General features: G+C 41.9%; 1 protein-coding gene across 3 annotated transcripts in view; it reads left to right on the forward strand.

The window, feature by feature from the left end:
- Nucleotides 1-1,026: 1,026 nt before the first annotated feature.
- Nucleotides 1,027-23,294, forward strand: part of ZDHHC20 (zinc finger DHHC-type palmitoyltransferase 20) — a 45,863-nt gene continuing 23,595 nt past the window's right edge. For 2 of the 3 annotated variants that reach the window (XM_064717500.1, XM_064717491.1), the window contains exons 1-2: nt 1,034-1,216; nt 19,334-19,360. In XM_064717500.1, coding sequence (XP_064573570.1) covers nt 1,099-1,216; nt 19,334-19,360 — 145 coding nt within the window. In that variant the 5' untranslated portion in view covers nt 1,034-1,098. Of the gene's footprint in view, nt 1,217-19,333; nt 19,361-23,294 lie in introns of all 3 variants that reach the window. The other variant, XM_064717508.1, reaches the window with a different exon arrangement.

Here is a 23,294-nt window from a genome sequence, read left to right on the forward strand (position 1 = left end):
CGGAGGCTGAGCCCCGCAAAGCAGCGCCGGCGGCGGAGCCCGGCCGAGGCCGCGGTGTGGCCGCAGCTGTCAGGCGCTCAGCGCCGCTCAGGAACAGCCGGTGAAACAAAGCGCAGTAAGTCATTTTAAAGTTCCCTTTGCGGCACCCAACACGCTGCTTGAGCGCTGTCAGTGCTCGGCGAGCAGGGGCAGGCAGCAGCACGGCCCGCAGTTGTCCCACCGCCTTCCTGACCGACACCGACAGTCCGGCCAGGACAGGAAAAGGGGAAAAGCTGGAGGTTTAAGAGCAGGTTTTATGGTTGGAGGAGGATCTCGCCCGTGCGAACAGAGGGAGGCGGAGGGTGCCACGAGGTGCAATAGCGAAGGATGCATCGGGAAGGATATGGCCAGCAGGTCGCAGGAGGGGATCCTCCCCACGACTCAGCCCCGTTGAGGCCACATCTGGAGAGCTGTGTCCCCTTCTGGGCTCCTCAGTACAAGTTGCTACTGGAGAGGGTCCAGTGGAGGACCCTCCAAGGATAATCAAGGATCTGGAGCATCTCTCTTATGAGGAGAGACTCCAGGAGCTGGGCCTGTTTAGTCTAGAGAGGAGAAGGCTGGGTGGAAATCTCTTCCTATAAATGCATCACCAAGGCAGGTGGCAAGGGGATGGTGCCGGGTTCTTTTCAGTGGTGCCCAGTGACAGGACGAGGAGCAATAGCCATAAACTAAAACACAAGTTGCACCTCAGCATGAGGAAGAACTTTCCTTGGAGGGTGGGCAGAGCTACCCTGGCAGGTCATAGAGCCTTCCTCTCTGGAGAGATTCCAAACCCACCTGGACGCGTTCCTGTGTCACCTGCTCTAGATGACCGTGCTTTGGCAAGGGAGGTTGGACCGGATCATCTCCAGAGGTCCCTTCCATGCCTTACCGTTCTGTGATCCAGAGGCGTTCCGGCGCCCCGAGAAGGGGGCGGTGGCGGGCGCCGGGGCCGCCCCTGTCCCGCCCACTGCGGCCCGCCCAGGGCCCGCCCGGGGCCGGCTCCGCAGCGGCGGCCGGAGCTGCAGCCGCCGCCCGCCCGTCGCAGCGCCGGCGCTGCCGCGGTGCCCGGCAGGGAAGATGGCGCCGTCCCACGTCCTCAAGTGCTGCCAGAAGGTGCTGGCCTGGGTGCCCGTGGCCTTCATCGCCCTGGTCGTGGCCTGGTCCTACTACGCCTACGTGGTGGAGCTGTGTGTGTGTGAGTGGACCGGGAGGGTCGCGGGCGCCGGGAGCTGCCGGCCGGGCGGGCAGGACCCTCCGCCGGCCGCCTCCTCCCCTGCGCCCCGGCGGGCTCGCTTCTCCCTGCGCCCGCCTCAGGCTTTCGCTCGGGCGGCGGAAGGAAACCTTGCCTCGGGCGCTCCCTCCGGGCCGGCTTTACCTGTTGTCCTCCCGCCCTCAGGTGCCTCATGGTGGCGGGGTCCCGGCCCGAGGCCGCCTGTGGAGGTGCCGGGGAGAGGAGGAGGCCCAGGGTGCTCAGTCTGGGGACAGGGACTTCTCGAGAGCTCAGCCCCTCATGTCTCCTCGTGAGGAGTTTCCCCTCTATTTTACTGTTGTTCATCCGTCTGATGTATCAAATAACTCCTTAAGGGTGTATAGGGGGTTCCCCTCCCTCCTTTTCATTCAGAAGCCCGGTGCCGGTGAAGCATTATGAGGCTGGAAACATCCAACTTAAGCGGGCTGGGGAAAGGAATTAGGTCTTAGGGGGTTTTGTCAGGCCGTATCCAGGCTTTCTGGACAAGAGCTCGTCTTTATATAAATCTGACTTGCAGCCGATGTCGATCAGGGCGATATTTACCCTTTGCTGTCTTCAGGAGGAAAGTTCCGTTCAGGAGGATGTTGGCTTTCCCTGGGCAGGGTAAATGGAGGGGAACTGTGGTGTGCAGTATTCATCAGGATTGCTGAAACTTGGAAGCCGCATAGGAAAACTAAGGAACGGGTTATTGAGCATTTGGTGTGTTTAAGTAAGGAAGCTGAAATGAGAAAGAACCTCGAAAGTACTAAGAACTATTTTAGGCTACATATAGGTCTGTCTAGTGTCTGTAGATCCTGGTACTACTTTTTTGTGTAAACTACATGCTTTGATATCCCTAGCTAGAAAAAAAATGTTTGCATATACTTTGTATCTGGGTAAACTGGTCTATACAGCCTTCCATTAACAATAATCACTTAGGTTTTTTTCTGTGATGACTTAGTATTTTGGATAACTTTTCTGTATGCTGATGTTGTTTCACAGCCTTTTGTATTTGGAGATCTAGACTGGAGCATGGACCACTGTCACAAATGTTATTTGAACTTCAAATAGTAAAGACATAGCTGTAAAATAATGCTTGTTGAGGTACTAAGTGAAATGTTGATATGAGATACACTGACATATTTGCAACTATCCAAATTTGCCAAATAACTATTGTGCAGTTGTCTATGTGACAACAACCTATTAGGTTTTCTGGGAAATCATGAAATAGGTTTTCTGGGAAATCATGCTTAAAAGTATAAACATTTGAAAACAAATTTGAGTCAGTCTACTGGAGGTCTGAGCATGGGTAGCTGTAACAGTAGTCCTGAAAGGGGCTGTGTGAGGTTATAGAATCACATTTTACAAGTTTTCTGTACCCACTACAGTCTGATTAGTATGACAAAAGGCAGATTAGGGCTATTTTTAAACAAAGAACAAAAACTCAGGGATTAAGAGGCTTGCCTAGGGTCGAACAGGTGGTCTCTGCTTGAATTGGGAACAGAGCCTCAAGCTCCGAGTCTCAGCTTTGTGTCTTGATCACAGAGTGGGTCAGGACTAGGTACTGTGAATGATTTGTCTATCATGAACATAGAGAAGCTGAAAAGAGCTCTTCTGAGTTCATTAAGGTCTCGCTTGTGTGAAAATTGGTGAGAAGATTGGCTCCTGTTGAAGCAAGAGCTTCTGTGTCTCTAAGTCTGGTTTCTAGAAGACTGGCTCTTTTTGCTCACAAATCAGCTCTATTAATGTCTGTGCATACAGGCTTTTAAGAAAAAGTGTCATTTAATGAGCAAAATATTTACTGACTTCTGTTGCTGCCACTGAATTTTTCAGTTGTTACTTGTCTAAATCATGCTCGATGACCAAGGATTTTATTTGTCTTGTGAGTTTTTTCTGCTGAGAGTTTGGAGGGTTTTGGTTTTTGTTGTTTATTTTTAATCTCTGTTGAATTTTGTTTACACTCCTGAGAAAAAGTCATCTTACCAAGTGAGAGGAAGGAGATTTTGTGTTTGGTCTTTTTGGCATTGTGGGTTTTTTCCTTTGCGTGGTTTTACTCTGCGGTTGAGTTCAAACCAGGATTGAGAGGATTTAGAGCAAAATACAAGGTTTTCTGTTTGTCTTGGCAGGTAGTTTTTCTTTCTGCTGGTGCTCCCTATGTTCTGTTTGTTTTGGGAAGGACAGCACTGTGTGCTGTGAGGAAGAGCAAGGATGTGCCTCCAGCACACAGCTGATGAATGAGGCAACGCTGGCCTTGGCCGGTGCAGGAGCAGGGATATGGCTTTGGTGAGAGGCTGATCTGTGCCTGCTGAAGGAAGGAGAGATGAAGGAAGGGAAGCTTTAGAAATGAGGAGACATAATAGAAAATTTCAAGTAAATACTGGGTAAAAGAGAAATTGAAACCCCACAGCCATCAGTGTTTTTTCAAAGTTTATTCTAAAAAAAATCAGTAACTATTCAGATGTGATAGTAACAAGGAAACAGGAAGAGGGAAATCCCGTATTTTCCCAATTATTACTTCTTCCTGGTTTGGTTGTTTGGTTTTTTTTCCTTGTAGTCCTTGGTCATTTATTAAAGGTTGAACATATATTCAGTTAATAGATCAAGTGGGAAGCCAGGCTTAGTGTAGTATCCTAAAGGAGAAGATGGTGAAGTTGGGGCTGCTGCTTTCGTCACCTCACCCTTTTCCTTTCAGTTTTGCTTCTCTGTGCTGCTTGCCCCACCCTCCTCTGATGGGGTGCTCACATATTGCTCAATGTGGTGCCTGATGGACTCAGGCTTCTCTATAACTCACTCCTAGTATGTATTTACTGGATTATGCCTCTTCTGTAACCCTAAATTATATTACTTACACACTGGCTGTGAACACCAAGGAGGACTGGTGTGGATAAGATGAAAGGAGACTCATGAGGTTGTCTATTGTTTTCCTCCCATGGGAACTGCCAGTATCATTCTGTCTCTCTGAAGATGTTGAACACTGCCTTGTTTAGACCACTATTGCTGTGTAGTTGTGATCCATCAAGTAAATTAGCTATTAAGCTAATTGGAAAGGTGAAAACGGCCATATCTGTGTAAGTTGAGGGAATGTCAGCATAGTGTAAAAATTCAGTGCATATGTGTAACTGAAGGAACTACAAAAGACTGAAGGCAGGTCTCAGAGGGCTTTTTTAAATGTTTTGAAGTAGAAAAAGCTGACTGAACACTTTCTAACCAGATTATTTCTTCTTTTCACACATAACTTGCCCAGAGCTCTGTTTGCAAGAAAACACACCTAGCAGTGCTTAAAGGATGTTCTAAAATAGCTTTTTGTTAGTTTGAAACCATTTCATGTGTTCCTGTGTCTTATCAAAACATGTTTTGCTTTCAACATCATTGCTTTGGTAAACAATGGCTATATTATGCTGCTGCTGAATTGGACTGATTGTGTTGGCTTACCACATCCCTCAGATGCTCAGAAAGAGTGAAATGCTTCTCTCGTGGTTTGCTTTCATTTATGACTGGCTTGGATCTTAGTATCTATCCCAAACGTTTTTGTAGGTGGTGGGCTGTAGTGCAGACTGGCTTGAGGGTGGTCATAAGATGCTGTTTTGCCACGTGTAGTTGGTGGGTGAAGTCAGCTCATTTCTTACAGGCAGCCCTTCTGCTAAAAAACACTTGCAGACTTTGGTAGTGCGGTCTTGCACTGAGAAAAAGAGGAGTTTGTTAACTTTGAGTTGTCTGCAGCCCCTAACTAAAGTGTTATGACTGGAGTTACTAAAAAGAAACAAAACAGCAAAAAATCGTGATCAGGTTAGCTTTTTACTTCTATACTGAAGACTACATTTTCTGAAAATCACAGTCCTGACTCTTCTCTTGAGCCAGGAGTTTTCAGGATAATGACTTTTTTACATGTTTAGTATGCTTGTGAATGAATGAGTGTTTTCATGCCTCAGGGTCTGCAAAGTATGGAAAACTCTGATTTTGAAAGCTATGGGAGAAACTAGTTGTGTATTCTTTTCATCACATCTAGTTGCAGAAAGTTTGCTTTTTTTGATACAGTGTAATGTCTAGGGTGTCTGAAATCCTGGCAAACAAAGAAGTTTGTACTTTAGAATGCATAACTTCATGTTAGTAGTACAAATTATACTCCTTGCTGTTCCAGGAGACTGCAATGTCTCTTGTCAGTAGGGAGCCAGCTCTGATTTCCCCAAAGCACGCCCTTAGGAGAAGCTCATGGTGATCCCTTGTAACACTCCCCATCTGAAGAGTCTGTTGTATAAACAGAGAGAAGGTAATTCCATCTGCCTCCTCCCAAAGAAATCTCTACTGAAAATGCTAATGCCCTGTCTCTCAGGCAGTGGCAAGGTGATACCAACAGCAGTTCTGATTTCAACCTACAGAAAAAGCTGAAGTATCAGCACTGGGGTACAATGTTTGCATGTTATGCATGTAAAAGGCATTCCCGTAGGAAAAGAGGGTCACCTGTCAAGAAAAGGAAAGCAAATTAAACAGGTTAGATCATTAGTTAGTTAAATAGGTTTACGTGCCTCCCATGAATTTAAAAATACAGAAATTGAACCACTCTGCATACACTTAATTTTGTTGTAATCTCTCAGCATAAGCATGCATATTATCATCTTAAATGAGAACCTTTTCTGTTATTATAAATAATTAGAATTCCTGTTGGTGTGGTCAGACTGGATACAGATTATTGGAAAAGTGCTCAGCTGAGGAGAAAGATTATCTTCTATGATGCCTTGCACTGTATTGGTCATACTAGTTTATAGGGACAGGTGGGCATGTGCCTTTTACATTAAAATGCAATCTGCTCACTTGGCAGTCCTCTAATGAAAAAATTGTTCCAAGTGCAACAGCCTGGTTTCTTGAAGAGTTATCTTGTATCTGCTCTTTCTTCTGCCGTCAGAAGGACTCATCCCTCTTCTCCCTCCCAGCCCTCTATCTGCAGTGCCCGCCCCAGCCCCTGCATCTGCTAAACCATTCCTGACAGCTCTGCAGCAGCTGGCATCTTTCCTTGATCCCTCATTACTATCTGGTCAGCAAGCAGTGTGGTGCAGTGACCAGTTCGGTGCTGCCCAGCTTGCTCAGGGGACCAGGCAGAAAATGAGCAGCTGAGCTCAGAGCAGCTCTGCCAGCAGGGAGTTTGGGCTTGTCTCCTCTGCTGTCGAGCAGCTTTGATGAAACTTAGTGGTGCATGCTTTGTGTGAGACCAACTGTGAGCCTCAGCATTGGCTGAAACCGCTCCGTGGGCAGGATGGGTTTGGAGTAGGATGTGGAGTAGGAGACAGCTCTCCTATTTCCACAACAGTTAGTTATCTGTAGTGAAAGTCAAGTAGTAAAAAGTCATCTGTAGTGAAAAAAAAAATAAAATTTTCAGAACATAGAGGTCTGCCCAGAATTCAGGTTTTTTCCCACCTCAAAATTACCATTAGCTAATAATGCCTCACCTCAAACTTCTGGGAAAAATATTGCTTCCATCTGTTATGAAATACTTCAGGATCAAAAGGGTATTTTTGCTCTTTTTCACACAAATAATTGTGTAAATTATCCTGTAAATTAAAAGAAACTTAGTTTTAAGTGGAAGAGGGTCACCGAAATTTTGTAATCACTCTTATACAGCTGACACCAAGCACCTATAAAGTTAAAATAATCTGTTAATGGGAGCACTTCTCTCTTTCAGCACACACAGAAAAGCCAACAGAGAAGGGGCTTAGGGAAAGCAAGGAGCTGAGCAAGTGTCTGAGCTAAAGCAGGAGCTCTTCCTGTTTTACTTTCTTGTAGCCATGATCACTCACTGCTGCAGTGCTTCCTGATTGCCTTCTAGATGTGGACTATAAAGCTTTGCTTCTTGCTTTGAAAGGACTTGGATACCATGAGCATTTAATATTATGGAAAATCACTTCTCTCAGTTTTCTCTCTGGTAACAGCAGTAGGAGATTTCTGTATGCCTCTAGAGTTAGAACAATGATCTAAATGTCACTTTCATTTTTAATCAGGACTTTTATGTTCCTTTGTCACTTGGGAGTCTCTGTTTTCCTGCAAGACACTGTGGATAAAAGGACCAGAATTTCAAGCGTATATTTCAGCAGACATTACTTTGAGGTCATTGACCCTCTACATACAGTGAACTTCAGGTTCTTCTGTCTGTTGAAATTTCAATAATTAAAACTTTGTTCTCTACTGACTCATATTTTTATGAGTTAATTTCATATGCTTTTCATAATCAAAGAATTTACAGGGTTTAAAGATGGGTTTCAGAGCTGAGTTCTCGTATACCTGTGATAGTTGAAGTGCTTGGATGGCACTGGACCTGCTTTTACTCTTGGAACTTGAGACTGTGGTGGAAAATGGGAGTAAGATAGATTCTAATTGTCTGCCTAAAATTATGCCTGTTAATGCTGAGGGTTCATGGCAGTTGTTTTTCACCCATTCAGTGCATTGCTTTGTTAAACAGTTTCTTACAACTGTAAGATTTTATGCTGGTTTAACATGTACTTTTCTTACAAGTGTTACAAACTGTAGGTTCCTGAAACAGCTTTTATGGAGTTTTGATCTCAGTCATTAACTTCTTCCAGCTGGTGCATAATCTTCCTGTAATAGGACGAGTACACATTTTTTTCTCATTAGAATGTATAAAATGTAACAGAAACATTTGGAAAGTAAGCACAGACCACTTTTTTTTTTTTTTGTGTAAGCTGAATCTCCACCAAGGTGTGATTCAGTTATAAAAGAGATAATGAGATTGCAACAAATTCATTTGTTCTTTTAGCCACTTCCCCAATATTCCTCCTTCTGCTGTCACTAAACTGTTTTCTGTGGGATGTGTTTAACTCCTTCTCTCCTGCATCAAGAAACAAAAAAGCCAGATTTTTCCCACTCTTCTGCTTTCCATCCTCCCCACAATCTTCAATGAAATACCTAATATTTGACCATCTTCCCTTATCTTTGCCAGAAGTCAAGTTCCCACTCTGCAGCATTTCAAGCCTCTGCTTTTCCTTTTTTCTCAAACAACCAAATGGCTCATCCATTCCTTCTTCATCTTTTCTTCTGACTCTTGAAATTCTCTTGTGAGATTGTCAAAGACAAGCAGATCATAAGAGCAGCATGCTTTGCCTTTGCAGTTCCTGCAGCAGTCTCTCTGATGCTGTACATGGTGCAGCATTATCTTAAATGTGAAGCATAGAACCATTTCAGTCATATGATCTACAGAGAGGGGGTTTCAAAGCAGCAGTCTTTTGTTTGTGCTATTTCACTTGTGCATCTCCATGTGTGTTTGTCTCCAGTGTGGGCAATTTTTATGCATCTCTTGTGAAGAGCTAAGTGCAGTGATAGCTGTTTGGGCTTTGGGGTTTGTTTTTTTTTTTTTTTTTGCATTTTTTAAACCTCTTTGTGACAAAAAAAATTTAGAGCTTGAAGAAATTCATCTAGGATTAGGCAAGCTGCCAGTGCAGAGAGAATGAAACAAAGTTTAGATTAAATTTAAATAACCTTGAAAGAAACAGACTTTATTTGTTTGAAGAGACCTAAACACAGAGTTATTTTATAAGCTGGTTTGCAGTTGTGTGTGGTGGACTTAAAACTTAAGTCAAGTGCCTCATCTACTGCCTTGTCATGGGTGTGAATGCAGAGAACCTGTTACTGTATCATTCTTCATGACAAGTAGTCATTCCTTTCAGCTTTGTCAAGTTTGGATTTTAAAAAAGAGAGAAAGGAAGTGTTCATTGCTTTGTGATTGATTGAAGGATTTCACATCTGTTGGTTTGTGACCTGCAGATTTACCCTGAACATTGCAAAGGAGAGCAAAACTTGGAGCAGAGCTCTTGGAGCAGTGTGGTTTCTGTTCTGTTTTGCAAAATCCTATGTGACTAACGCTCAAGTGGCCTTTTTACAGTATCTGAAAAAGGATGCAATCTATGCATAGGATTTTTGTGGGGATGTTTTGTGTGTGTATATTTTATCTATTTAATCTGCTGCTCCTTAAGTTTCATACTGGGGGGTTTAAATAATTGTATTTTTAAAAAGTTTGACTTCAGCTTTGTAATTGCATGCAGTGATACTATGGCTGTGTTCCATGGTAGATACCTGCTGAGATAAAGCTAAAGCAGCAAGCAGTGCAGAGAGTAGGCTTGAACTTCTGTAATAATTAATAATTTAGACAAATCCTAAATTTTGACAGTGGAAAGCTTAAAAACCATTGACTACTGGATTCAGTTATGTTTTTCTCTTTTGTGTGGCAATTTTCTGTTAACATCCTGAAAGCTGTAAATATCCTATGTTTCTCACTACTTCCCACATTTGTAGAACCCTATTGCCAAGTTAAGAGTGGAAGTGGGAATCTCTTTGTGAGCAGAAACAGTCTGGGAGAGCTTTCAGGTACATGCATGGCCTCAGGAGCTATGCTTCCATGCCTCAGGACTTGTGACAGTGACATGCTCTCCTCTTGCTGCACGCCTTCTCTGGAGGCTTCAGTCAAGCAGATGCACACCCTGCCCCCATCCCAAGTGATGGCAACAGGTTTAAGGCTCTGGGCCAATCACACCTGTGATTGTTGGTCTTTAGAAGCAGCCACTCTCCTGATCTAACTTCCTACAGCTCACTGGGGTTGCTGACTTCTGTGCTGCAAGCAGCAGTCGTTTCTTGGACGTCACAAACATGGGTTCCCACCAGAGTGCCCCACTCCAGTACTTCACCTGCAAGCAAAGATGTGCTTGCAGCTGTGTTGCTGTGGTGGGTGATAGCCTAGGAAGGTGGCAGTAGTTAATTCTCTCAGTAGGAGCCATTCATGCCTCGAGCCCTGCTTGTTTCTTGTTAGGCAGCCTGCCAGCCCTGCTGTTACCTCCAGTGCTTTTCCCTGGGAGCCCTAATGCATCTCTGAGGAGCAGTAGGCAGAACTGTTCTCCCCTTGGCACACATTGCATTAGGATTTACAGTATGTCAGTTAACGTTCTTGCAGTCCTGACTTTATGCTTTTCAAGAATATGTGGTGAACTGTCAGCAGGCAGGTGAGCTCTGAGGATTTTTTGGTTTATTTATTTGCTGGAAGCAATAGTTACTAAATGAGAGCTCTTGGATGATAGGCTGTGCTCTTTTGTATGCTTGCCTCTCTGTTAGCTCTGGACTACTATCAAAGATTCAGTCTAGATCTTCTGGAGTATCCAAAAATCCCTTTGCAGTGGCTCATACAGTCTTTGTGCTGTCACTTTTTCATATTCCTAAGTAATCTGGTACTTAAATGAGACCTGCATCAAAATGGTGTCCTTCTGACCTTGTCCTCTATCCAAAATTTTCTGTACTTTTATTACCAGTGAATTTTTCCCTCTGCAGCACCTGGATCTTTTTTTTATGTTTCTAGGGAGTTGCTGTCATTTCTTCCTTTCTGCAAAGAAGCTAGAGGGTGTAGATTTAGCTAGTCAAGCTTTGTCTCAGGATGTCTCAGTCTAAGTAAGGTTTAATGTATAACATTTTGTTTTACAAAAAGAACAAGCAGCAAAGCCTCCAGCATCAAAAGATGCCAGCATTTGTTACCAATCAACTTGATAACCTATATATGAACAGATTCCCTAAATCACCATGAGAAGTCTTTAAACCTTTGTTTATTTCATAAATAGTTTTATAATTTTAAAAATACTTAATATTTATTAATATTTACAAGTCCAGTTTGTTGAAGACAGGAGTTTCCCATCACTACTCTCCCACAGCTAATATACTTCTTTTTAAATGACATGTTTATCAGTACAAAGTTCCTTAAAGGGCTGAATCCAGTAGCTTGGCTTATTAATATCTTGATGGGAATCCATGTAGATTACATTACTGGCTGCTCTGTTGTCAGTGCACTGCTGGCTGAAAATCAACTCTTAACAGAGGCAGGTCCTTATTTAAGCTCAGGTGGCAGATACCAGTCAAGCCTGACCAACATTGCAAACTTGAAACTTCACTTAGGGAATCCAATAACATAATGCATGAGGGGAGGTCAGCTTGATGGGCAGTTTGATTTCTTCCATTACACAGTGAACTTGGTGACAGCAAAATCCTCCTCTCAGCAAACAGAGTGCCTAATGCTTTGTAAGGAGATTTACAAGGAGATCTTTATCCACAGAGTTTTGCAAGGAGATTTTATCCTCACATTTCAGGAAACACTTGTTGCAAGCTGGGCCAGTGGGTAAGCAAGGAAACTGATTTTGGAAGAGTCTGAAGCTAAACATGAAAAAGGAGCCTGATTAGCAAAGCAGGTCCCTCTTGGCTGCTGACCATTCTCACTGCTGGGTGAGGGTTCAGGTCTGCAGGTCACAGCAGCTGTGTCTGGAATTTTTGTTCTCCATGAGCTGACACCTCTGCTCTCCTGCCAGCTGTGTGGAATAGATAAATGAAGACTTGCTTATTTTCATCTGTCTGGTAGAAGTAAATGGATTTACTAGTAATGTCCTCAGCCATAAGGCTGTCAGCTTTCAGTGACCTTTATATTCAAGGCAGGTATTGACTGAGTCACAAACTGCATATTGGTGTTGTTTTCATCAAAAAGACTTGGCAGATTGTTAATGACTCGAAAAATATTGTAATGAAAATATACGTTGGTTGGGTGGGATTTTTGCTTGCTTTGGTTTTTACTTTATATCTACTGACAGTTTCTGGTATGACCTGCAGAGCACCTGATCTTGTGCAGGGTGTGTAAGACAGCTCTGTACAGCACCGTGTTTGCCAACACCAGCTGATTATCCTGTTTGTCACTGCTATCTCTTGCAAGTGTCCTAGTGGTGTCAGCTACAGAACTACTGGAGTTATTCCTGACAAAACAAGCATTTTCACATGTGTAGATGCTTGAGTGTAGTGTTACTATGAGCTTGATCTGGCCAGCCCGAGGATAAATAAACAAATAAATACCTTTCCTTCAAATTCAAATGTAATTAATTAGTAGTGTGGACATTAGCTAGCTCCATTCAGATGCTTCTGAGTTTCTGTCAGTTCTGCTTTTTCCTGTTCGCTGATGTGCCAGAGAGAGCACAGCTCACTGACTGATGCAAGTAAGAGCTCTCTTTGTCTTTTGAGAAGAAACCAGACTTTCTTTTGGCGCTGTCTGATAGCTTAAAGACAATATTGGAAGCAATTTATGCACAGCACTTCCATGCTACTGAGCAATAAAGCTGTTACTGTTACGATAAAGCAGAATTTTTGGTAAAAAATTGAATGAAGTCCAGTAATATGAGTAACCAGCTGAAGGAAGTGTGTAGAAGTAATTCTAGGGTTTTAAACCCATCAAAATGCAAATAGAATGAGCAGCGTCAAGAGTAATTAAATAGCCCAAGAAAATCAAGTCACATTAGGGGGTTTTGAGCAATTATGGTAAATTGAAAGTGAGTAGTGCTTCTTGGAGAATGGGGCTTTTCAGGGACAGCAGACCAGGTGCAGTGCTGGAACTGAGTGCTAACTTCATATCTAGAAAAATCCTTTAGTAATTTGGGCTGATACATCTGTTAATACGCAGTAGTTGGTGTGGTCGCAAGTGTGGGACTGAGGTTAAGACCTGGCCACACTTTCTTCTGCATGCTGACCAAGTGTAACTCTGGGGTTTGAAATCATTTGAGAAGTGCAGGCCTTCTCACCCTTGTTGAGAAGACCATTAGGAGACCTTTGGTATAACTTTCAAGAATATTTTGTAGATGCAGTGGTAAGGAGCCATCTGTAGGATTTTGTGGGTTCCAGAAGTCAGCTGCCTTTGTAGCTATGTTTTTGAACTGTGTTAGTGGTAGCATGGAATTTACTGTTCCCACAATACGTGCAGAAATCTTCCCAGTTGTCATAGCTAAATTCATTGCTAAATGTAACTCAGTATCCAAGAAGTATCTTGCATTGCTTATGCTAATTTCTGCTGTAGACTGGTTGTATTTATGCATGTACTCTGTATTGAGGCTGAAAAGACCTTGGTTAAATAAAAAGTTGCTTTATTATTGTGATAAGAGAGCATTTTCTGGGCAGCCAGCCTCCAGCTGCTCTCAATTACTTGTTCTAGTGAAAGAATCATGTTCATATTGTTTAAACCATAAAACAAATCATAATGATAGCTGGTAACAAGCAACAGAAACATTCCGCAGTGGAAGTTGAACTGCCTTGTTTGAAATATGAATTCATTTTGCCTGTCCCTGTGATAATGCTTTTCTGAATCCTGGTCCGATGGGCATGGTGATCACGAGTGTAGGAAATGTGGTTGTAAAACAGAGCATCCCCCTTTGAGCCAGTGTTTCTTCCCTGCCTGCATTTTCTGCATTTTCTTCCTCCTATTTCCTCCCACCCCAGATTCTCACACATACACAGTACCTGCAGTGCCTTTGAAGGCATCATCTTGTGATCATTTGGAGTCACAAGGCAGTAAGTATCTCAAGTGCTCCTGCTGAGCACAGGAAGTGTGAGGAGTTGGGCTCTGGCTCGTGCTTTAAGGCATCGGTGGCCCTGACAGCATTTCTTTCCCCTCTCATGGCTGTGTGTGACCCAGGACAGTGAGAGGTCACTCGCTGCCATTCCCCCTTCACCCTGCAACACCCTGGTGTTTGGGATCACACAGACTTGTGGTGTGCTAGCTACCGACTTCGTTTGTGGCTCAGGTGTGAGCTCTCACTTTTTCTCTGTTTTTCTGCTTCAGGGGAGTGGGTAGATGGTTAAGAGGGGTAACTTTATACACCCTTGCAGCAAGAGTTGTCCACCACAGGTCACACCTCTGAGACAAGCATGGTGTCAGACGTGGCTGATGGTGCAGCCGCGCTGCAGACCAGCCCCAGGCAGTGCTGCTGCTGAGGCACATGGTGTGGCAATGTGACTCTTGGTGCTGGCTCAGCACAAAGGAGCCACATCTCCCGCAGCACCATTCTATAAAATGTTGCTTTCTGAATCCCCTGGCAGTATGCTGGGAGTGGAGAAACCTATTGTGTCCTATTCCTGGATATCTGAAGTTGAAATACATCAGTCTAATACAAATGAAGTTAATACAATTCTAAGTTTATATGGCTCAAAATTCTGCAAAGAGAATTCATGGTGACAGTTGAGTGTGTGATTCCTGGACCCCCATAGCCTTTTAGCAGAAACCTGGCAACATCTTCCTGCTTTGGCTTTTGGCTACATGATGCTGTCAACTTAGTCATCTTGAATCATTTCTCTAGAACAACTCTGGGCTGTGAAGGGAGGAGAGCACCTAGTGTGCGCCTGCCAGTTGGGAAATAAGAAATATCTCAGTGTGGGAAGGTCACAGAATCAAGGCTTTTAGAGAACAGTGGAGAAGTGCTAAGGTCTTCATGTTCTGTTGCTGCCCTGTAACAGAAGCCAAATGAATATTTGCTCATGGAAATTTACTCATTGTCCTGCTTGTATCAGTAAATAGTGTTTCTATCAGCTTCTTGTAACTGATTAGGGTCTGATTTTGCAAGTGGAAATTATGTAACCATAAATCTAAGTTACACTTTCAGTAAAATGCCATTTTCTGAACAAATTAAACAATGAGATTATGTCAGTGGTGTTTGCCTTTGCAGACAGGGCAGTGCCTGTAGGGGTTTCTGTTGAATTTCAGTACTGGTAACTTCTGGAAATATATGAGTCTGTGTGTATATATGTGCATGGGTAAGTATAGGTATGTTTAGTTATTTGTTTGTACCCCTTTTCATGAAAAGCTGAGAAAAGCTAAGGCTGTGCAACTAGTGAAGGGATGCAATTGCACTTTTATCTCTACTTCTTCCCACCCTTAAGGAATGCCAGCCAAAATGTGAATGTTACTTTGAAATTTGTGGAATGGCTGGAATAACCGAAGTGTGACTCCTGCTCAGAGCTGTCGTGGGCGTGGATGTGGAAATAAGCATAGCACTTCAGTAACAAGATCAGTTCTTGTCCTTTGCTATACTTCTGTATTGGTTGGAGTTGAGTTTCTTCCTCTGCAAGAAGCTTATCTAGCTATGGTTGGAACATGCCTTTTAGAGGAGTAGGAAAATGTGATTGGGGAGGGGAGAGTTTATTCCAAGCTTGAAGACAAATGTCTTTTAGCATGCCTCTTGCAAGGTCTTGGGAGATCATGTCATCTCTTTGCCTCAGAATAGAGAGATTTGGTTTTTTCCTATTACGCAGTAAGTTGGAAGATGCATGAACACGTCATAGCAACCCTGAAAATAAGCCTGAAACTAAAAGCAAACCAGCTCCCTAACACTTTTCTTTTAGAGATGAGATATTCTGAGAGGTTTCCTTGAAGCAGCTTAAAAAGTGCTCCAAAGCTTTCTGAAGTTGACATTTCTATGACTTCACACTCCAAGAGAAATGCTTCCAACAAGTGACATTTTCCCCCAGTTTCATTTGTTACACAGCTAATGATGTCCCTGTGTCAGCAGGATTGTTTCCTGTGATAAAGCTGTAGGCTCCTGCCTCTTTCATTCTTGTGACATAGGTGAGATGAAAGATAACAGACAACAATGTGAGGAACAGTATCTAGGAAAGTGTAACCAACCACTGGGGTCATAAAGGAAAGAGTATCTTTGTTGCCAGGGGTGATGCTAGGTGTCTAAATCAAAACTAAGACAACTTTTTCCTCTGTGAAAGTCAAATGTGCAATTTGTGCTTGTCCCTTAAGTGGGCAGAGTTATAAAGTACATTTGAATCCAGCCTAATATAGGCTGTATGGTGTATTTTAGAGGTAGTATTCTGTAAAAAGGGATTCCACATACTTCAAATTGTGTGCTTCATCTTGGAGGGACCCCAAAATGTTGGGAAGTCCAGTGTGTAAGGTGCTCAATGGACCAGCTGACAACGTGTTGCACTTGTACATTTCTGAGCAAGCTGCAGCAGCATGACATTCAGTGTAGGCCTGTCTACCTCTCTTTACAAGCAGGTTTGCTGCACTCCTTCTTTAGAAGGATTTTGTAAACCCTGAGATAGCCAGGATAAAGCTCTGCACTGCAGTCACACAGACAAGATTTGTCCAATTTGTTCAACTCCCCTGGTGCTGTAGCACTGAGAGGTTGAATCCTTTGAAATTCTGAGGCCATAGGGAAAACTCCATGTGCCTGAGTGTTCAAGTGCCTGCTTCTGAGCTCTTTGCATTGAAGGAAGCTGCAGCTTTCACTGTCTGGTCATGTTTCATCCTTCCCTGGCAATATCTCTTTCTACAACTTCATAAGTCTTCTCACAAAACCAGGAACTTAATGCTAAGAAGCAAACCCAAAGAATATTTTTCCTTTTATAGCTGAGCAATAGACTGATATGGCAATATATTTCAAAATCTTCAAAAGAGCAGCTGTTTTACACCACTTATGTTTGTGAATCATGGGCAGTTTGTGTTGATTGCAGTGCTTAAGGCACTAACTTTTGCTGATGCATCTATCTAGTGTTTAGTGCTGTTGCAACCTGAGGTTAACATATAAATCATAAGCAGTGTTTATTTTGTTTTTGAAAAAATCAGTAAGTGAAAAGGCAGTGCTGCCTTGGGATTTTTCCCCCATCCCATGTCCCAAACAAGAAACCCTATTTCAAAAACGTTTGAAGTGAAAATGGCACTAATTTAGCAGAAGCTGACTGCCATCTAAACATCACAAGCAACAAAGGAGAAAAGTGATAGGGAGCAAACTTGTAACCACAGGCCTGGGATGGGGCCCACAATGGCAATGTCATGTTCTGTGAGGTGTTTTCCCCTGATGTAGAGCTCAAAAGTAAGAATTGATTTCTCCATGGTACAGAGCTTCTTGTTAGATGGCTGGCCTAACAAATACTTAAAAGTCTTTTTTACATGAAGATTGACTATTAACTTATGTGAAGAAAGGCTTTGCTTTGTAGTATAAAGATCCTGTAAAGCTGTTCATGTGCCATCTGCTGAGTAGATTTGGACTAGTAGAGCTGCTGTTCATTAAATCTACTTGATAATGGACATTAGAACTGTGAAAAGGATAGAAACAGTAACATTAACTTGCGTGAGCCTCTGAGACAGAAGAGAACAGGACATGTTTTATTTCATTGGAGGATATTAAGGCAGGATGAAAATCACAAGCATTTCCATGTTGGCTTTTACCTCAAACTGCAGGAGTTTCTCAAATGAAAATTGTTCCACACAGTCTAATAACTGCATTCTAACCTAAGGGACCTATGTATGAAAGAGAAATTATCTCCCTGGTGCTGTGAAGCTTAATTAATTTTTTGAAGGTTATTTAGGGATCTTTTTGATGAAGTCCCACTTGTGATAAAATACTATCTTTTTTTCCCTTGTTTTTGCATGCAAAACCTGTTCATTATTTTGAGTCTTCAAACATCAGATTTGGCTCACAGCTTTGTTTTGTGCTTAGAGCAGAAATTAGGCTACAAATTAAGGAGTACTTTAATGACCATTATATCCAGATATCCTGAAGTTTTATAGATAACTATGTTCTCCCACCCCCAAAAGAGGATAATTAAGAACTTTTTATATTTCTTGTCCAAGGAAATACATGTTTATGAATGAATGTGTGCCAAGGTGTTTACTTAAGATATAAGGAGCCAAAGATAAAGCTAAATCTAAAGTAATTTTAGTACTTTTTTAAGTTAAACAAACATACTTTGCAAGCTTATTTTACCTCTGACTTTTAAAATAATTTTTATCTTCTCCTTGCATTGTTGAAAACATTTTAACTGGAGAAATAACACATTGGTAAAATTTTAAGCAGAAACACAGGATTTGCTTTAAAAATAATTTGGCTTCTGAAGCGTGCAGTGGAGTTTCAGGCAGAAACATGGGAGCAGGCTGTGCAAGTATGCATAACTAATGTGAAATGAAGCTGTTCTTTAGGATTGACCTCCTTGAGTTTGAAGGCAACATTTTTCTATCCCAAATGGTAATTTCTTCCTCCTTTAGATGGAAGGAATCGGAACCTTTTCCATTAACTTTGCAGAGGCTTCTGTGTACAGACGGTGGATATTTAATGGAAAGGTATGAGGGCAAGAAAGAAGGAAAAAACTCTAAAACATGTCTGAACAAAAAGGGATCATCTATACACTGAGATATCATGTCATAATGCCTCTTGCTGCCCATGAAAAGAGGCACAGGTGCATAATGCAGTCATAGACCCTTTCCCTGTAGGTATCTACAGGTAAGTGACAAGTGCCACCTCTGTAACAAGCTGCCCTTCAGAAGGAAGTTTGCAATGCACACTCAAGCCCTGCAGATGTAACAGTCTAGTGTGCATCTGGAGAAAGCTCTTTTGAATTGTTGCACAGGTTAATGACAGTAGAAATGTCAGAGCTGGGAGAGGGGAAGAAATATGTAGTGAGCTAACTGCAGGAAGCACGGTGTGCCCTGTTAGGATTTTGCTTGTGCTGGTGACCAGAAGCTTTAGGATGGAGTCAGGAAGGATCCTTTCCTCAGTGAGTTTCAGTAATTCAGTGTCCAAGGAAGAAATCCAGCAAGGGGAGTGATATGAACACAGCAACCAACAAGTCGAGCAGCTCTCTGTTCAGCATCATCCCTGAACCGATAAACTGAGTGTGAAGGTTTTGGAGAAGCCTGAGGGCAGGAAGATGTACTAGTCAGGCAGTGTACAAGGTAGATTTGAACAGTGGAATTTGCTGTTGGCGTAAAAGGAGATGAGGAGGTAGAGAGATTTCAACTATGTATGAAGAATTCAGGTCAGGGGGGAAAAAGGCAAAAAATAGTATGTGACAGGAAGAGAGAAGTCGTGGGGGGGGGGGGAGGAAAACTTAAGGAAGAAGGTTGGGTGTAACAGTTTCACAGGAAAATTAAGAACTTTTCACTTTGTTTTCTGCTTTCCAGTGGTACACCTGTTGGCCTAGCTGTTGACTCAGAAAAATGAGTTAGGTGCATATAGGAAGGGGAATGTGCATAAATTCTGTCTAATTATTGTCTGTGGAGTGTGCTCGCTTCATTAGCCCAGGGAACTGCATCCCTTCAGCTCTTCCAGTAACTCGCCAAGCATCAAGGCTGGCAGGAGGAATATTGACTCCTGTTTTACCCCAGTGTTGGGTGGGGAAACTCTCCTGACACCTAAAGTATGCTTTGGAACAGGTCAACAACTTTGTATATCTCACTTTTAGCCAATTATTTCATTATGTACAAATTTACATAACTTTTTTTTTTTTCTCTTCCAGTTACCATTTCTTCAACTGTCGAAAAAGGTAATTTTTTAAAGTTTTTATGAAGATGTGAATAGCTGCTTTGCATGCAAGTCTTAAGGGACATAGAGTTTAAATGTACTCCTTTATGTGTGAGCTCTGTGTAGCGAGTAGATTAGTGCTAAGAAACAAGGTAAATATTGTACAGTTGAGTCTGTTTTGTTTCTAATACCACAAACTTGGGATGGTGACAAGATCTGTGACTAATGCAAGTAATGCAACTATGATTTAAGTTTGCGTTTATTTTTAAATGGGTCCCTACCAAGAACAGAAAAAGGAGAAGAGAGAAGGAACTGCAGCACATACACAATTCCATTTTCTATTTAGGCCTGTGACCTGGGAGACTTCTGGAAGAGGGTGAATTGTTGTTGTACTGCTTAATATTTTCCAAACAGCTTACCAATTTCCTCAGAACTCCATTCTTAAGGAGTAGTTAGAATTGTGCAAAACACAACCATTTCAAAAGTGGCTACACATTATAATTTTAAATTTCCAGGTCAAGTGTTTGAAGCCTTGTTTTGAGAAATTTTAATCTTCATATTGGCTTTAGCAAGTACATGCCACAGTGGGTAGTAGTACACAGTGACAGAGATAAAAACTAACAAAAAAGATTCTAGTATATTGTTGCTGGGATATTTGGGAGTTCATTACAGTTTATAGGGAAACATGAGTGGTAGATTAAGCACAGATTTGCACTTCAACTATCCACAGAAGGCTGTTTCAGACTGGTAAAATCTCATCTCTTAAAAATTTTGCAAAAGAGCACAAAACTAGAAGCTAATCTATCAGTGTTCTTCCTGGTGAATGTTTACCAGAACACTGTAAAAAGAAGGAATCTTGATGGAATTTGTTGTTTAATTTCTAATGGAGAGCTGAAAAAATAGGAAAATCTTCAAAATAAGCCATTCAAGTTGTGAGCTTGTGTTACACTGGATTTTTTCATCCCATTTTACAGTTGGGCTTTACCTTGACTTCGCAAAATTCTGCAAGCTGCTGCTGTACTTGCTGTTGACCTGTAGATGAATAAGTTTTCCTTTCTAATTTCTCCCTGAAAGGCAAGATTCATGTATCAGTTAAGGAAGTCTGGCAGAGCAATGTTTGTGTTGCATAGTCAGATCACTATCCCAAATGCAGTTCCTATCTAACTGGATCAGGTTCTTCTAAACCTACCAGAGAAGGAAAATGCAAGATTAAGTAATGAGAGTGATACTATCACTGGAACCTGTTAGGCTCTTAATAGCTGTCACCTGCATGCTGCTTGCACCTCCCATTCTGAATCATGTCATAGGCTTTCTGTGTGCGTGAATTTATCAACCATGAAAGTTGATTTGAAAATGACATGTGAAGTCTTCTTTGATTTGAGAAGAAAGGTGGCTGAAGTTTTCTAAAGTTCTTATAAGCCAGCTCATGATCACCAGGAATCACCATCAGAGGAGTTGAAAGAACAAAATACCAGAAACATTGTTATGTGAATCAATAATGTGCATCTTAGCAAGTGTGTTTTGCTCTGTGTTTCACTGTAATACGTACTGCAGTAAAAGGATTTTAATATAATGGCAACTTTTGATTTAATTAGTGGTGATTCCTTCACCCTGTTAAAGCTTATTTTTGCTTTGTAATTTTATATTCTTGCCTAGTTTTATATCCATTAGGATAGAGGAATAAAGTCAACTCTGAATCTCTGTTAACAATGTAATATACCACTGTTATATATTATTGCCTCTCTGCCATCTGACCCTGTCTTGAAAGTAGTATTAAGAATGATTCAGAAAAGAATGTTAAGGGCAAATCTTAGGAGAGCTTAGCATATTTTAAGAGGATTCTGAGAGCATGTCTTAAGACATTGTCTTCTTGAAGCCATAAATTTGGCATAGTATGCATCAATGCCTTTAAAGAGAACTGACTTCACTAGGTCACAGCATGGCACCGAGAACCCTGGGTTGCCTTAGACTAGCCGGGGCTTCCTTGTAACTCTGAGTCTGGATAAACTGGCAGATACTGGGATTGGGGGTTTTTGTTGTATTTTCCATCTAGCTTGTAATTACAAGAAAATGAGTTGACTAGGAATAAACCCAGTTTACATTTGTTCTGGAAACAGATGCAAGATGCTTCAGGGAGTAGTCTGTAGAGAGCTGCTGATACCCGAAGTGGTGGGTAGATGGACTGCTAAAGTAAAGCTGTTAAAAATGGCATCTTCCCTCCCTCTCATTTCCTGGGGAGCATTCACAGGACAGTTATGTGTAATCACAGTAGGAAAGGCAGCATGGGAGTAGGAAAAGAAGCAAGAATTTATTTAGAGTGAAGCCACTATGCACTGCCAACTGCAGGGTCTTTCCCTGGGTGGTGCCCATCACTGGCTACTGACTAGTGGCCCTTGGCTTTTAATGATGGTGACAGATTGCAAGAGCTCAGTGACACAAAGAGCATTTTAATAGCTGCCTCTATCTAATAAATACTGGTAGCTCTGGCACAGATCTGTACCCTTGACACAGCCAGCTGTGGTCCCTGTTATTCTGTGGGTTTTAGGGACATTTACAGCCTGTGACAAAGCTTTGAGGTTCTGCTGTTTGACTCATTGTGTGTGCACTAAAAATAATCCTTCAAAAGAATCTGAATTCTGGTGTGATTTTTATGGACAGAGAGAACTGTTTACTGTGTAAGTTAGTTTTGCTGTGCCTTGCCCTTCCCTGTATCTCATTTCCTCTTTCCTTCTATTCAATTTCTCTTGCTCTCTTCTCCACCAAAGTTCTGATCTGTGCCACTGATTCCATTCCAGTTTTATGTATTTTTTTCCTCTCTTCCAAACCATTTGCTCATTCTTTAGTTGCTTAATCACATTGTGTTTGAATGTAGAGTATGTTTTTCATAACAGACAACTTCTAATAATGCAGTGCTTACTACAGTAATACACAAGTTCTTTCCTATCAAGTGACTGATTTAGGATGGCTTTAGAAAATGGTTTTGTTTCTGGCATTTTCAATCAGCTCCACAGCTGAAAATTTGCCAAGTCTGCCTCTGAGGTTGGAGGAATCAGAGGCCAAGGTAAAAAGAATAATTCTCTAACAAAAGCTCAAATGCAATTTGTTTGTTTTCATTGCAATAAACAGTGAAAATCCTGAAAGATGATAAATTAAAGCCATGTCTTCTGTCACTGTGCACAAACATTTTCTGAGCTGTTGGAGGTTCCCAAAGTTTTGAGCCTTTTTTGCTATCCATCAAGTATATCATACACCTTCTTAAAGGACTCCATCTGTACAGAAAAGTAGGTCAAATTTCCTACTTTACTGCAACTGAAGATAATATAAATATTTAATATGACTTCTCTAAGACTTGCTGTTCTGGCACAACTGATCTGTTTCCTCTTGACAAGTGATAAAAGAAACCATTAGAGGAAACAAGATTGGAAGGAGCTTCCTGGGTCATAAGGTCTGCATTTCTGGTCTTTAAGACAGTGATATCATGCATACTCATTAGAAAATTTATTGAGCTGCCTCCTAAACCCAGCTACATTTTATTGCCACTGTGTGTAATAGGACTTTTCCAGCTTGTATTTCTCAGATGATTTGAAAGATAGTAAGAAAATCTTTAACTCACATCTGGCATGACTGGAGTGCAGTACTCTCCAAACCCTGTTTGGGGATTTTAACTGTCATTCATGACCTGTGCCTTCTGTAATGGCACAGTACTGTGCTGTTTCTGTTAGAAGTAGAAATTAAATTGAATTATGTAGGTCAGTAAGCAATCAATTACTTTCTGATAATCTAGAACAGAATTACAGCAATTACAGCATCATCTTTATCCAGAAAGGTTAGTCACTTACATGCCAGAAGTGAGGCTGTGTTCAGTTCTGGGGTTTGGGGGGTTTTTTGTTGGTTTTTTGTTCGGGGGAAGGATGTGGTTTTGTTTTGTGGGGCCCTTATTTTCAGTGGTGAATTTT

The sequence above is a fragment of the Zonotrichia leucophrys genome, chromosome 1 (assembly GCF_028769735.1).
Source record: "Zonotrichia leucophrys gambelii isolate GWCS_2022_RI chromosome 1, RI_Zleu_2.0, whole genome shotgun sequence".
Lineage (NCBI taxonomy): Eukaryota > Metazoa > Chordata > Aves > Passeriformes > Passerellidae > Zonotrichia > Zonotrichia leucophrys.